Source organism: Tachysurus fulvidraco, chromosome 7 (assembly GCF_022655615.1).
Source record: "Tachysurus fulvidraco isolate hzauxx_2018 chromosome 7, HZAU_PFXX_2.0, whole genome shotgun sequence".
NCBI classification, from domain to species: domain Eukaryota; kingdom Metazoa; phylum Chordata; class Actinopteri; order Siluriformes; family Bagridae; genus Tachysurus; species Tachysurus fulvidraco.
In genome coordinates, this window is record NC_062524.1 from 19,394,735 (window position 1) to 19,410,610 (window position 15,876).

General features: G+C 36.7%; 1 protein-coding gene across 2 annotated transcripts in view; it reads right to left on the minus strand.

The window, feature by feature from the left end:
* tarbp1 (TAR (HIV-1) RNA binding protein 1) overlaps positions 1–15,876 on the minus strand; it is a 29,679-nt gene that overhangs the window by 7,736 nt on the left and 6,067 nt on the right. Inside the window, exons 3-22 of one of the 2 annotated variants that reach the window (XM_047816297.1) lie at positions 9,392–9,461; positions 9,167–9,315; positions 8,750–8,802; positions 8,478–8,575; positions 8,182–8,317; positions 7,689–7,785; positions 7,329–7,418; positions 6,976–7,108; positions 5,764–6,030; positions 5,572–5,663; positions 5,324–5,482; positions 4,676–4,899; positions 3,394–3,601; positions 2,851–3,036; positions 2,375–2,568; positions 2,146–2,217; positions 1,838–1,958; positions 1,619–1,729; positions 1,332–1,484; positions 732–818 (exon numbers count right to left, since the gene is read on the minus strand). In XM_047816297.1, coding sequence (XP_047672253.1) covers positions 732–818; positions 1,332–1,484; positions 1,619–1,729; positions 1,838–1,958; positions 2,146–2,217; positions 2,375–2,568; positions 2,851–3,036; positions 3,394–3,601; positions 4,676–4,899; positions 5,324–5,482; positions 5,572–5,663; positions 5,764–6,030; positions 6,976–7,108; positions 7,329–7,418; positions 7,689–7,785; positions 8,182–8,317; positions 8,478–8,575; positions 8,750–8,802; positions 9,167–9,315; positions 9,392–9,461 — 2,700 coding nt within the window. Of the gene's footprint in view, positions 1–731; positions 819–1,331; positions 1,485–1,618; positions 1,730–1,837; positions 1,959–2,145; positions 2,218–2,374; positions 2,569–2,850; positions 3,037–3,393; positions 3,602–4,675; positions 4,900–5,323; positions 5,483–5,571; positions 5,667–5,763; positions 6,031–6,975; positions 7,109–7,328; positions 7,419–7,688; positions 7,786–8,181; positions 8,318–8,477; positions 8,576–8,749; positions 8,803–9,166; positions 9,316–9,391; positions 9,462–15,876 lie in introns of both variants that reach the window. The other variant, XM_027174483.2, reaches the window with a different exon arrangement.

Sequence of the window (15,876 nt, forward strand, 5' to 3'; positions counted from 1 at the left end):
CATATATCAAATACATTAATAGCACTGACACGGAAAATGAACCACTAATCTGTAATACATTTTAGGAGCTAACTACAGATTCATATGTGTGCAAATATGTGTGCAAAACACATGCTTCTGAATTTTTAAATTTTGCATCTCAAGCAGGCATGTGACCAGCTAAAGACTAAAGTGGAGGAACACCACAGCATCTTTATTACCAACACCACAGCCTCAAGAGCACAATACTTCAAAATAAAGACTGCTAATAGAACAAAGGGTATATTTATTTATTTTCTAGTCTGGCCCTATAGCATGCTGGAACTAAATATATGCATCTATGATTTTTTAAATAATATTTCATGCTTGCCCAAACATTACGTAACTTTGTTTTTATCCCATTATTAATCACTTAAATAATTCTCAAACAAAATCTCAATGAAACAGGAAACATTCAAAGGCAATAACAGTGTTCCTAGCGACAGACTACAAAGACGAGGACTCCAGGTCCTAATGTTTGTGGTTAGATGAAACAAATCATTTTCTTTTTGCATGCCTTCTTAATGATCTGTTGAAATGGAACCTAACTGTTGATTTATTTGTTGAGAATTTGTGACTCCAAAACGCTACCATGAGTAGAAAATTTGAAGCATGGTTGAAGCATTTTTTCCTCAATGGCCTGCCCTGTGTGTTAAACACACAAGAGTAACACATAATGTGATTTGTATGTAATGATAGAGGCAATATCATACCTTATTCTCTAGATTAGGGAGCAGGATGCCCAGGTGAACCAACACAGAAAGGAACGTACAGATGCTTGTCTTTGTTTTCTCCTGATCCTGCAAAATCACATTCAGAGAATACTGTGTCTCATTTATAAACCAGACTAACATATAGTTTTGTGTGTAATCTTGGATTTCCTTTTGGGATCAATAAAGTCTCTCTCTCTCTCTCTGTCAATCTATCTATTTATCTAATCAGTGCATATGCATGTTTCTATGCATTGAATTTGAGTTATATTATTCATTCATTCATTCATTTTCTACCGCTTATCCGAACTTCTCGGGTCACGGGGAGCCTGTGCTTATCTCAGGCGCCATCGGGCATCAAGGCAGGATACACCCTGGACGGAGTTATTTTATTTATTTATTTATTTATTTATTTATTTATTTATTTATTTATTTATTTACGTACTTACTTACTTATTAAATAGCCCATTCGTAAAAGTGCCAAATAAAGCATTGTTCTTTTGCTCTTCTTTATGCAACATTAACGTTACACTACTGTATACCACACCAGTTCTTACGCACAAATTTCCCTATTTTTTTTTTTTTTTAGAAAACATAGCTCACCACATTAAAGCAAACCCAGAGATGCTGAAAAAGAGAGGGGTTCTGGTGGAGGATCAGAATCAGGGCCCACTCAATCAGGTACTTGACTGATGGCTGGTTGTTGCTAAAGCCTGCCTCACAGACCACACCAAACACATACTCCACAACAAACTCCTGAAATTTCAGACACCAAATGAGATGATCTAGTTTTGTTTCATTTTTGAACAATGAAAAACATTACAGAATTTTTAAAAAGAAACTGGCATAAAAAATGTGTATAAATGTATGAGTGCATGTGTGCTCCTCACCGGCCTCAGCATGGGCAGGAGGAGCAGCAATGTTTGCCACACCCTATTCTTTATTCTGTGCTGCACAGAGTTAGTATAAGAACAAACTTTTGACTTTGATATGTCCTTATCCTATGAAAGTGGGAAAAGCAGACAGTATAAATCTAAGCCTTTTCAGCTCATGGAACACAATAAAGAGAATATGCACACACAGACCTATTCACACTAAAGTACACACACCTTTTTAAGCAAGCACCTCACTAGATTTTCCATCACCCTCTGATGTAGACTATTGGATGGTTCAAGATGACTCAGAAAGGTCAATACACGTAAGCGTGGGAAGTGATCGTCCCTATTCCAACTTAAAAGAAGGTGAATGCAAAATAATACAGTCTATACATTACATTATTATATTTTTAAATTTTTTTTTTGTAGATATATATACTATATAGAGTTATAATAAAAAATTGCATAGAAAAAAAAACTACATTTACAAAAGCGAAAAAACTACATTCACTATTTTAAAACAAAGAAGTACATAGCCCAACCTGTTAACCACCACATTTGCTGCAAGCTCCTCCCCAAGCTGTTCTACATATGTCTGAACCTCCTGTAGGAGTCTATAAGAAAAATAATTAACACAATAATGATAAACAATAATGAATATATTGTAAATGTAGATCTCTGTTAACTATAAAGAGTTCCAGCTAGTCATAGCAATAGACTTACAAACAAATCACTGGTTAATTAAATGGCATGCATCTGGCCATACAGTACCTTTGGTCTTTTCTGTAGGCTGGTCCATAAATGCAAGCCTCAGTCAGTATGTCCATGTAATTTAAGGCACTTTGAATCACAGTGTCTGTGGGGTTGTTAGGGTCAGAGGAGAGCCAGGTATTGCAGCAGTGCTGAATCAGCACATTAAAAACTCCTAACTTAGCCTGAGAGAGCTCAATCAGCTGACGTGTAACCTTTAAAAAAACATTTCATACCATAGCTGTTAAAATACCCAATTGTTGTTGACAACATAGAATTTACACAGTATTATAAAATACAACATAAAACTAACATAAAAATTAATAAACAAATATTGTGCCTGCCATAGTTGAAGGAATTAGTAAGAATAAATGCTATAATATAACATAAATAATTGTCAATTAAGGTACAAATTAAATGATATCTAAGCCATGTCCAATGTTATATTGTTTTGTTATGCAAATTCTGACACTTTGCTCCTATACAACTCAGCTCACCTTTTGGATGCAGGCAGTAATCTTGTGGCTTTGAACATCCTGCAACTTGAAGAAGCTGCGGTGGAAGGCCAAGCATACAAAGGCACGGAGAGCAGGCCAGAAATCATGAGCATTTGTACTCAAGGAATGCACTAGCTTCCAGGACACTGAGATTGCTTCCACACATAAGGTCTCCTTATGAAGGACCTACAAAGATAGACAGCGTACCAGTAGTAAATATATAATATAAGGGTTAAATGGTGGCAGCCATTGTGTCTGTTCCTAAAATTGTCATTAGCAGCAATACTAATGGAAGTCTTAGTCACAAGGAGTCAATCAGTCTCCAACTCTTAGATAGGCTCGATCAGCAAATTCTGCTTGTGTTTGAGCATGTGTGAACATTTTACTGTAAGCACCACACATTATTATAACAGGGCAAATGTAAACAACTGTACATAAGAAGAACAGCAATCATCTTTCAAATACGAAAGATTACTGTACATGTATCAAGAGCCTTGAATTACAAAAGATTAGAAAACACTGAGCAATTGAGTCGGTTGTGACCTGTGGTAAAGCTGCACACATAAAGTCCAGTACAGGAAGCACCAAATCACTTGGCAGCAAGGAAAGAGCCTCAACAGCAGCCTGAAAGCCCTCTGTAGCTCTGGCAGTCTCAGCCCACTTCTGAAGAAAACTGAGGCATTTCCACTGGTCTCGGATAAAGTAAGCCACCACCCTGCTCCAGTCTCGCAGAAGTGGGTCACCATATGAGCTAACAAAATACAAAACAACAACAACAAAAAAAAGGAAATCAAATTTTCTTCTTATCACCAAACAACTCATGCTAATTTTCAGCTTTGTAGAGATCCCCAAGGATCTTCTCACTGACTAAGGCTTGCCATTCGTGTCACTTTTAATGTCTGATCTGTGTCAGCTGTTGCAGATGAAGCACAGAAAGGCAGCTGTTTATCACCTGGGAAGAGAAGCCCATAGTTATCAGATTTATTCAGGACATGCAGGGGGCTGTGAGCTCCTCGTACTCCAGAGAGCCAACTTAAAGTTTTTTTGCTTGCTGCTAATTCCCCTACACCATTTTTGAGATGGTGGGCCTGGTGAACTACTGCCTGAGCAACAGCTGGATAATTTGACATTTGACTATATAACATACAGTTAAGAAAAGTATATTATTGGCAATCACACACTCTGGTGTTACCCAGATAAGGTTTGTTTCTTTTAGAAGCTTTCGTTTGTACATTATTTTGCTGCATGTTCCATTCTCCCAATGTTACTGACTTGCTGAATGAGTTACATCATTAATAAAGATTGTAAGCCCATGTAAGCCCAAACTATCAAAAGCTTTGGTCAAAAATGTATGCATTCCATGTTAACTATGCAACCATGTGTATATAGAATAATCTAACTGTTGGTCTATTAATTTACTATACAAGTACAGTACGCATGTCCATACACAATCACAGGTGGTAGAATCTACCTAATAAGATAGGATGTCTACACAAATGTACAAACCTTCTCTGTAAATCCTCTGTACTGATAGACGATAAACTGGTAAGTTAATAAGACTAGGACAGATAGAATGAACTTTTTAAGAGCCTCTCATTAAGGGAATGGTCCTGGGAAATCCGATGAATTAAAGGTTCTTCTTATGCAGAGCCAAGACAAGTACAAATAATAACATGCAGAAAAACTGAGAATAAGAGAAAAAAAAAAACACATTTTTGTGATACTCTTCACTAGAAAGTATTTTCCCGTGACCAGATTTATAATCAATTTAAATACAGGTTACCTAGAAGAATCTAAAAATATTGATTTCTTATCTGAAACAGACCAGTTGGAGATGTCCACTGTAGAGGAAGGCTTCAGTAAAGTCTGGTTAAAGAACTGAGGTGTGGATAAAGGTGATGAAGATGGAAAGAAGTAGGTGGTGAGTGAACAGAGGGATTTCATGGCCTCAGACTGAGGGTCAAAAATACACTGGTCAGCCAGCTCACATAGCAAGCCTAATGTTTCCATGCTAACTGCTTTTTGCACCTGTGATGCAATAGTTGGATTCTGGAAAACAGTACATAAAGGAGATACACACACACACACACACACACACACACACACACACACACACACACACACACACACACACACACACACACACACACACAAAAGAAAAAAACAAGTAATATAATTAATGTTAAACTGAACTACTACATAAGAGTATATAGTTTATATAGTTTACATTTGCTAAATATTATTATATTACTCTCCTATTACACAGGTATACTATAATTATACTATACTATATACTGTATTTCTAGGTTAACCAAAGCAGAAAAAGGGTAAATTTACAGAAAAAAAATCTTTGTGAATGATAATGGTAACTTACAAAAATAGCTAATCGAATTTCCGTATCAGATCACTATCTATTGTGTTTTATTCAAAAGTAGAACTTCTAATGACAAAGAGTAAACAATAATTGTTGTACCTGTTCAGATGGCTCACTGAGAAGTCTCACACAGTTTATAGTGAGTCTGGACACATAGTTTTTTTGCAAGTTAGAGCTGTAGCATGGGACTTTGCTGTATGTTCTTATCAGCTCCCGTAAAAGAGACAGATACAGATTTGCCCTTCCTATATCGGACAACTAAAAAAACCAACCAAAGAAAAAAAAGTTCAAGCACACCTCTATCTATGTACTTTCATAATGTGCATGTGTGTTTATGTAGCATCCACCTCCTGTAGTTCTCCACTCAGCTTTCTCAATATGAACTGTTGAACTGGTTCTGCCACACCCAACAGTATCTGTGTCAAAGCTGCCATCATATCTTCTAGAAAAACAGAAATTAAGATGTATGTGTTTAGAAACCCAGTCATTATCTAATCTTGGTTGTATTCTCACTTATCAGCACATATGAGATTACACACCATTCGCCTTCCCGGTATGTACATTTTTGCCAAGAAGCAGCAGAAGTCTTAACATAAGCTCAAGACTCTTATCCGTTTTGCACAGTGGCAAGTAAACGCTGGTGTTGAGCCGGTGCAGGACATCTAGCAGAGGGCAGAAAAGCTGTTCCAGTCTTGTGTCCTCCGGACCGTGCTTCTCTCTTCTCCTCCAGTCCAGGTTTGCAGAGAGGAGGAGGGAGCGAGCTAGCAATTCAGCCTCACCTACTATAGGTACTCTGCCTGCCTGATCTATTAAAATCAAAGATTAGTCCGATGTAATATTAAATAAATGAAAAACTAAACAAATGTATGAATAAAATAAATGCACAAAGGATTATACAGAGAAATATGAATTATTGTAAAATAAACAATATTTTACATTTTCTAGAGAATTCTTCTAAATTCTGAGTAATGATGGTCCATGAAAAAAAAATTGACACAGACAAGCAGCTACACATGCAGGTCAATATGGGCACCAACGTGTGTACACATTTGCTGAAGAACTAATTTCACCTATATATACTTTAAATATAATTGTCTTTATAGCTGTTCATTTCTGTGCACTTGACATTAGAATACATATAATGCTCCTCACTTAACCAAACATTTTAACATTTTACATGTCTATGTTGCTACAGGTTTCGGATTTCATTTAGTTTGAGGGAAAACATGCATGTGACATCACTAAAATATCCATAATGCAGAAATAGACAGGAAGAAGAGTGGACTAAGATCCCATCAAAGCAGTGTGAGAAACAGTGATGTCCTGCGATGGCTGATGTACTGATCTGCTGTGGGATCAGTAAAGTTTATCTTTTTTTTTTTTTTTATGTCATTCAAAACAAGGACATCTACACTTCCTACTAATTTTTAACCCTCAAAAAGTTTTGCCTATAATCTTTCACGATACAATGGGTACTGTTATCTAATTTTGATTGCTGTATTTTCCACAACATAAAGGCTTTTGTTGAAGTGTCTTGATTATTTTGTACAACATGCTAGTAGAACAGTGGTATACCCACAGCTAATGTTCCTTCACATTTTGGGTGAGGAAGATTAACAATATTTCAAAAAAATCAAGTGTTTATAAACTGTTCTCTAATTTTGATCTCCACTACTTAACCTGGTTCGGCACTGAAAACATCATCGGTATCAAACCATGTCCTCATATGAATTAAGTCTGTCAGTAATCACCTGAGCTGGCTGGTATGGTCAGGAAGGCTTTTAAAGAGTGGTAGCTGTACATTGAGACTTTCTGTGGGGAAAGATTGGTAGAAGTTGCAGCGGGGCAAAAATTGCCCTCGTTCACCAGCAACCAATCACAAAGCTGAAAAAAGGACATGCATGTGATTAATCTGATAGGAATACTTGATCCAAAATTGCTGGTATGTTTAGTAAGAACTAGAATACAGATTTGCACTTTTTTTTTACATTTGGAAATTTGTGCCATTTTGATTGTGTTCATAGTTACTATACTGTATGTAAACACAAATTATGCAACATTAAGAAAATATATTTAGTAGTCTTTGTTCAGCCAGGCATCCTACCTTTTCCCAAATTGATGTGCCCGGACACAGGGACTCCTCAGCTCGGAAAAGTGCTAGAAAAGCAAATACTTCATCCAAAGACACCGCTGACTAACAAGAAAGGAAAAACAAACCATTTCAATGTCTACAATATCCATGAAGCATCCATTAACAATTGAACAGATAAAAATATAAAACAGAATTGTGTAGATTATCTAAACAAACATTATATAAAAAACAAAATATCGAATTAAATATCCAAATTAAAGCAATAATCAATTAATCAAAAAAGGTTTTCTATAAGAAAAACTGGAGACAAATCGGCAGTTTGGCAGACGTCAGAAGATGTCTGGAAAGACGATAAAATTCATGAGGTCATACCACATCAGACAGTTGTAGAAAAGTGTGAAGCAGGAAGCACTGGATGGCCCCTCTCAGTAGAATGTGGTGGGTGGCCATAATGCAGCCAAGCACCTCTCTGAAAGTCAGAAAACTATAAATGTACCTAGAATTTCACTGGCCACACAAAATGTCTGACACACTGGAATTCTGATACAGTGAATTAAAGCTAAAGCTAAAAACCCTTTACTCAACTGGTTTAAATTTCCTACAGAGAAAGTAAAGTAACCATGTGTGAAGTATATGTGAAGTTAAATCTAACTTAAATATGAAATTGGAGTAATAACAACTGTGACATAAATTTCACACTTTAATTTCATTCATTAATTTTTCACTTTACACTTTCAAAATAATATATATTTTAGCCTATATATACAGCTCTGAGTTGATCAGTTCAGATGCCCTAGTGGAACTGTTGACTATAGTCGTTTAATAGCAGTTAAATATGGCAGGTAAATAACTAATCTAAATATACCTGAGTATATGTAGACCATGTGATTTCAGTAGAGGGCAGGGTGACAAGCAGGACAAGGCTTGAGAAAGGAATAGCAGAGGGACAGAATACCACCGTCGAGAGCTCAAATGCTTGAGCATCTGCAGTAAAACTGACCCTGAATTGAGATAATTAAAGAACATTAAAATCTACATTCAACTGGGTGACATTCAAAAATTGCAGGAGCTGCTAACACACATGGAGATTGCATTTTAACAGAGGCTATTTTTATGGAACGTAAGTGACATTCAGTAAAAGGGTTGCTCTGAAACCTATACCTTTTCTGTCCTCAGGCAAACTGCTGAAGAACATCACCATGAAATTCTGCAGTTTTACACCTAGCTCTGGACATTCTCCAATGGATTCTTTAGGAGACCTTTGTAAATATAAGATGTAGTCTAATTACAGTCATTGTCTAGTATTCTTCCTACTTTAATGGTAGATAACCTTTTGAACGAATACCATAGCAGCACTGGCAAGGAAATACAATTTTAAATATTCCTCTACCAAAACCTCAGTTTAGATATACATGTAATAATACAAGACACACCTGTGGTACAGTGAGGTCTCAGCTAGGACATCCATAAAGGGACCTACAACAAACTGGAAATAAGTATTGTTGTTAGTTTGTTTGTTTTTGTTATTGAATATACTTCTAGTGCATAGATTTACACGGAAATATAAATAAAATCTTACACCATGTTATGAGTAATGTACTCAAGACTACTGCTTGATCAGGCACCAACAATAGAGACTAACCTGGATAACACGGTGCGTTTTCAAATGTCTCAAATATTAGACTGTAGCATTTTCTTTAATAAAAAAAAAAAAAAAAAAAAGGGGGGAGAAATTCCAAAGTCTTACATCCTGTACTTATGCATTGCATACAGTACACAATGAATTAATCTCAATTAATCTACATCAGTTTGACAGCCAATAATAAGTCTTTTAAGAAAATAGAACTTACCTGAGAAAAAGCAAGTGCAAAATCAGACTGCTGAAGCATTTCTAGCCCCAACAGATGAGTGACACCCTCCTTTATTACAGTCTTGTTCTCACTGTGGAACATGCGTTGGTAGACACACAGTAACCAGGACGGATGGATTAATCCACTGCCTGCATATAGAATATCAAGAAATCAGAAATAAGAATAAACAAATGATACCATATGACAATGATAAATGTGACTCACCTTGAACATCTGTTGAAGTTGCTTTGACAAGAATGTCAATTCGGCTTAGTACAGGTCGAATCACATGGATCTAAAAATAAAAGTTGAAATTAAAACACAAATTCATATAATTAAATAATGCCTTTACTATTCATTACAATGGCAATATTTATACTCATTTTTATATTCATTAAAAACTCCAAAAGCTTCTCCAAAAGGTCCAACATGCAACACAGCAATAATGTGTGACACAAAAGTATACATAAAGTACATAAAACAACACAAATGTGCCACACAAGTGCAAGATAGTCCAGTTAGAACTGATAAGGGAGTTTAAATGTTACAAAATGTAGTTTTTACATTAAGTAGTGAGACTTAGAAGAGAGAAAACAGGTAAAATATACAAAATGGAGACTGATAGAAGTTCTTGCTTGCTTTCTTGAGCACCTTGGCATGTACAGTACTGGGATACGTTAGGTTTATGAACTTTTCAGATGAACAGATGGCACGCACACACACACACACACACACAAGCACACACGTTTATAGCAGAAGCAGTACCCTAAAATGTTATAGATGATGTTAAAATAGACTTGGGAAAGGTTGTGTACAACTATATGTTTTCTTTCAGACGAAGAATAAAGTCTGCTGAGACTTTTTTTCTGTAACAGCGAATGAGAGGCCATAAAATGTTGGTGTTAAGGGAACAGCCCTCTCCTGACTCAGGTCTTATTTGACTGACCATTATCAGGTTGATCAGTGGGTATAGAAAAGAATCATCCACTTTTGAATAATCAGCATTTATGTCAAAAAAGCTCTGGGATATAGTTGTGGACAGGCACAGGTGAGGAGATAGATACAAAAAAAAAAAATCCAAAGCCTTTATCAATCCCTATGCACAGTGAAATATATTATTAGGAAGTGGAGGGTGCTTGGTAAAACTGGATAGAAGAGCAAGGAGGAAATGACAGTCACATCTAGGCTTTGCCAAGGGGAAAAGGGTGTTATGGTCATGAGAATAAAATCAAACTAAAATCAACTAAAATTTGGCCTCAACACCAAAATGGTATGTCTGGTAGAAAGCCAATACTGCTCACAATTCAAATATCATTTCTACTGTACTGTTTCTCTACAGCAAGGACTGTAAAACATCTCAGAATAGAAGGAAAATGGATGGGGCAAAATACCATCAAATTATTAATGAAAACCAGCTGCTTTCTGACAGAAAGTTCACCTTTCGACATGACATTGACCCAAAGCACACAGCAAAACTGACCAGAGTGTCATTGAAGGAGAAAATGACCTGACCTTATCACTGAAGTGCATCAAAAATCAGCCAAAAAAAAAAAAGATTTGGTCATTGAACAAATAAAAGAAGTGTGTGCAAACATTGCAAAGTCTAGATGTGCAAAGTTTATGGAGGTGTACATTATATGATATAATTACATATAATTATATGTAATATATGTAATAGAAAATTGTGTGGATCTTTATTTCATGCTGCAAAGCAACAGAATATGATTATCATGAAAAATGGTGATTCTCTTCTATGTAGATATAGATGGTGACATCTCTACACATACTAAGGTTATGTTCAATGTTCCACAAGGTTTTGTTTCAGGCCCATTGCATTTCTCCTTATACTGTATATGCTACCTTTTGGTACAGTTATTTATTAACATGATATAGGCTTTTAATGTTATGCTGATGGCAAACAGTTTTATTAGATAGAAAAGCAGATCTGGAGGTTTCATGGGCACAGAGTGTTTGGTGAACTGGAATGTTTGGATATAAGCATTTACAACATATACTTTGGAGGTTGGGTCAGAGTGATACAGTGCCCCTGGAGCAAAGAGTGTTAAGGGCCTTGCTTAAGGAGCCCAATGGTGGCAGCTTGGCAGTGCTGGTCGATCTCCTGTTCAACAATCTGAAGCCTCAACCACTTGAGCCTCTGCTGCAGCCACCCATTACGACTCTCTTGCATTTCAGAAATGTCATAGCTGTAACAATATCTGACCCATTTATATAATTTTTTTTTGTAAATTTGTGGATATGATTTGAAACATGTAGTTTGACTGAAGGGTGACCAGAAAAAGAGCCATTTGCAAAGAAGTGCATGAAAAAAAACCAGCATAGTAAAGAATCAGAGACAAGAGTATGACGTGTTTAGTGCAACCACATATACCATCTCTGATAGAAAGTCAAGAATTCTTTCACAATTGGAGAACTGGCTGAGCTTCATATCTAGCAGCTCATGGATAATTGTATTGAAAGCAGACCTGCAGTATATAAAATAAGATTCTCACAAATTCTCCAGGAGGGATGAAGGTGCCAGTTCAGATACAGAATTAATTTTATAGATTGTTGGCGGTTTACAGCATACACTGTAGGACCACGTACACCAGGGGTGTCAAACTCTGGCCCTCTGGAGATCATATCAAATGTGCATTACAGCTGGCTAGGTGGGAGGCAGATTATCTGTCTAAAGGACAGACCTGTTTGTCTTGTGTGCTAACGGAGCTAACGTGTCTGTAACGAAAGAATATAACAAGAAGACACTATGAAAGGAAACATTATGAGAAGTATAAAGACCTGGACGTAAAGCAATCAAAAAGTGAAGCTGCTGTAAAGGCTGTAAAGCTTTATTGTGGCAGCAGAGACAGCAAAATCTGCCCTTTAATGAGGGAGAGTTTGTCAAAAAGTGTATGGTCAAAGTTTGTGAAATGAACACCACTGATGTGTCTTTTATTTCAAATTTAATTTCTTATGTCTTTGTAATATCAAGCTCTGGTTGTTCCAAGTCCTGTATTTAAGCAAAACTAAAGTTTGTTTCCATATGAAAAAGGTTGAACATTACATATCAGTTGCAGTTAATTTTTCAATAAATATTCAGTTTGGCCCGTGACTTTATCTCAGTTTTATATTTTGGCCCACTGTGAATTTGAGTTTGACTCCCCTGACGTACACAAACAAAAGCACAGAGTAATAAAAAAAAAACTAATTACTGCTACAACATGGTAGTTTACAGTGCAAACAGTGCATTGTCAATTGACCATAACACAACATTCTTAAAAACTACAAGAACAATTAACACACTGGTGAAAGACAGTAAATTAAATACAGTGCAGTTTTACATTGCTTGGTCTTGTTAAATAAAATAGATTATGTATTGCACAGTAAATATATATTGTACATGGTTTTGGTATTGCACATGGGAATGATAAAAAGTGGAAAACAAACAGCAGTATACATGTAATAAAAGAGGGAATTATAATGTTAATGTAATGATAAAATAGGAGAGTGTAAATAATCTTTGTAGCTGGAGGTTCTAGTACTGATTAGTCTGTAGTGTCTACCTGAGAGTCTAAATAGGCGGTGTATGAGGGGTACTTTATAATTCTCCCACTTTACAGACATGTGACCTCCTGGAGGGCAAGGTGGTCCTGATTATGCACTTTAACAACTCAGATACCCTTTGAAATGTGCCCTTGTTGTGTATCAGATGGTGCACAGTATAATTCAGTATATCTTCATTCACAGTATATATTCAGCACAGTATGAAGTTGATGCTAGCTCTGAAATTGGCAAAGCAGCTACGTGGGCAGATTGTGCTTCCTCAGTTGGTGGAGAAAGTACATCCTTCTTATTGTGTTTGGGTGATGTTGGCAAAGTCCTTGCAGATGTAGATGTAAGGAACTTGAAGGATCTTGACAAATGAGTCTCCAGATGTGCACAGTAGAAGGATTTGAGACTGTCTGTTCACAGAGCTAAAAATAAACAAAAGTGTAGAAAATCTCAGACAATTCTAGTAATTTGTTCTAGTAGTCTAACTACTATAAAATTGATAGCACAATTAAAGCACACTAAAAGCACAGCCAACAGAAGATCTTAATAGGATTTATGGACTGGTTAATGACTCCAACCCCACAGAACTTGATCATGTGAACAAATTCTTATTCATGTTTCACACTAGACAATTTAAAATAAATGAATGATGATAAAAACTACCACCATGGTATAACAGTCACATGCTCAAAAGAGCCCACTAAATAAGTTATGCTGATCCAGTCCAACTCAAGAGAAATTATACATCCTCACATCCAGTAATGCCCAAGCCCTATCCAATTTGAACGTTGATTTTGGAGAAATCAACTTGCTCATGTTAATCCAGAGTCTTTTAATTCCCATAGAATGTCTCAAACTGTGGAACAACTATCGATTTTGACAATATGCACTTTACCAATAGAGAGATCCAGCTGTTTCCATTTGTCAAAATAATTTATCTTTGACAAGAATGGCTCATAATTAAATTTTATTATATCTTCCAAATTTGCTTTAGTTTAACCCTAAGGTACTTCATACCCTTCAAAATCCATTTAAAGTCAAATGAGGTCACTGTATAAGAGTGGCACGTTCTAGATATTGGCATAGCTTCAGATTTATATATATACACACACACACACACACACACACACACACACACACACACACACACACACACACACACACACACACACATACATATATATACACACACATTATATATGTACACACACAGGCCACATTCACACTGCAACGTGTGTGGTAACGTGTGTGTGTGTGTGTGTGTGTTAAGCAAAAAAAGAAAAGAAAAAGTCTTCGCCGGCGCATAATTGTGACGAATGTCGATGTAGATTGACGTAAAAGTCGCATCAATCCGCCTTGGCTGTTCACACTGTGGCCACATTGGAAAAAAATCTGATTTGGGTCTGATTCAGGACCACATATGGAAGTGGCCCAGATCTGATTTGAAAAAATCAGCTCTGGGCCAGATTTGAGTGTTCACACTACTCCTGAAGAAGTCTGACCTGGTCACAAAAAAAATCGGTTTTGGGCCACTTTTACCTGCAGTGTGAACGGGGCCATATACATACTTACTGTGTGTATATATATATATATATATATACACACACACACACACACACACACACACACACACACAAAGTGCTTGTCCCCTAAACCTAATAACTGGATGGACCACCCGTAGCAGCAAGAACTGCAATCATGCGTTTGTGATAACTTGCACTGAGTCGTTACAGCACTGTGGAGGAATTTTGGTCCACTCATCTTTGCAAAATTGTTGTAATTCAGCCACATTGGAGGGTTTTCGAACATGAACCGCATTTATAAGGTCATGCCACAGCATCTCAATAGGATTCAGGTCAAGACTTTGACTAGGCCACTCCAAAGTCTTCATTTTGTTTTTCTTCAGCCATTCAGGGGTGGACTTGCTGGTGGGTTTTGGATTATTGTCCTGCTGCAGAAACCAAGGTAGCTTCAGTCTGGGGTCACGAACAGATGGTCGCAATTTGTCCTTCAGGATTTTTTGGAAGACAGCAGAATTCATGGTTCAATTTATCACAGTAAGTCTTCCAGGTCCTGAAGAGGCAAAACAGCCCCAGATCATCACACTACCACCACCATATTTTACTGTTGGTATGATGTTCTTTTTTTGAACTGCAGTGTAACTTTTATCCCAGATGTGATGGGATGCACAAAGTTAACTTTTGTCTCATCAGTAAACATAGTATTTTGCCACAAATCTTGAAGATCAAATCTGAGATGACCCATTATGTTCAGCAGCGGTTTTCATCTTGGAACTCTGCCACACAGGCCATTTTTGCCCAGTCTCTTTCTTATGGTGGAGTAATGAACAGCGACCTTAACTGAAGCAAGTGAGGCCTGCAGTTCTTTGGATGTTGTTGTGGGGTTGTTTGTGACATCTTGGATAAGTCGTCAATGCGCTCCTGTAATTTTGGCCAGCTGGCCACTCCTGAGAAGGTTCACCACTGTTCCATGTTTTCACCATTTGTGGATAATGGCTCTTACTGTGGTTCTCACTGTGGTTTGCTGGAGTCCCAAAGCTTTAGAAATGGCTTTATAACCTTTTCCAGACTGATAGATTACTATTCTCAACTACTTTCTCTCATTTGTTCCTGAATTTCTTTGGATCTCAGCATGATGTGTAGCTTTTGAGGACCTTTCGGTCTACTTCACTTTGTCAGTCAGGTATTATTATAGGTTCTTGTTTCTCGAACATCATGTCCAAGTCTGTCCCATGTCTTCACACAAGTCTGGACTCAGTGACTCATTACTCTTGTAACACTCAAACCATTTTATCACAGAATGTGTACATGAAAAAATATTTTCTTAGCCTTAGTAATTTATCATAAGTTGTTGTTGACAGTAAAATCGATGCCAGCCAACTGTAATGCATTGTGTTTTGTACTGTAGATTTTACCATGAAATTCCGATAATCACAGCTACTGGTAGTTTCCTGCAAATTTGAACTTTAAAATAAAATACCATAATATAGTAAACAGTTGTATTGTGTTTATAACAGAGAGACTGTAATTAGGTTTACAGGATATTTGTTATTTCAAAGTAGATTACCATTAAAGAGGTTTACATTTTGTATTTTAATAGTAATTTATTGTAAAGAAAACAACAATTCTCAATTGTGAAAT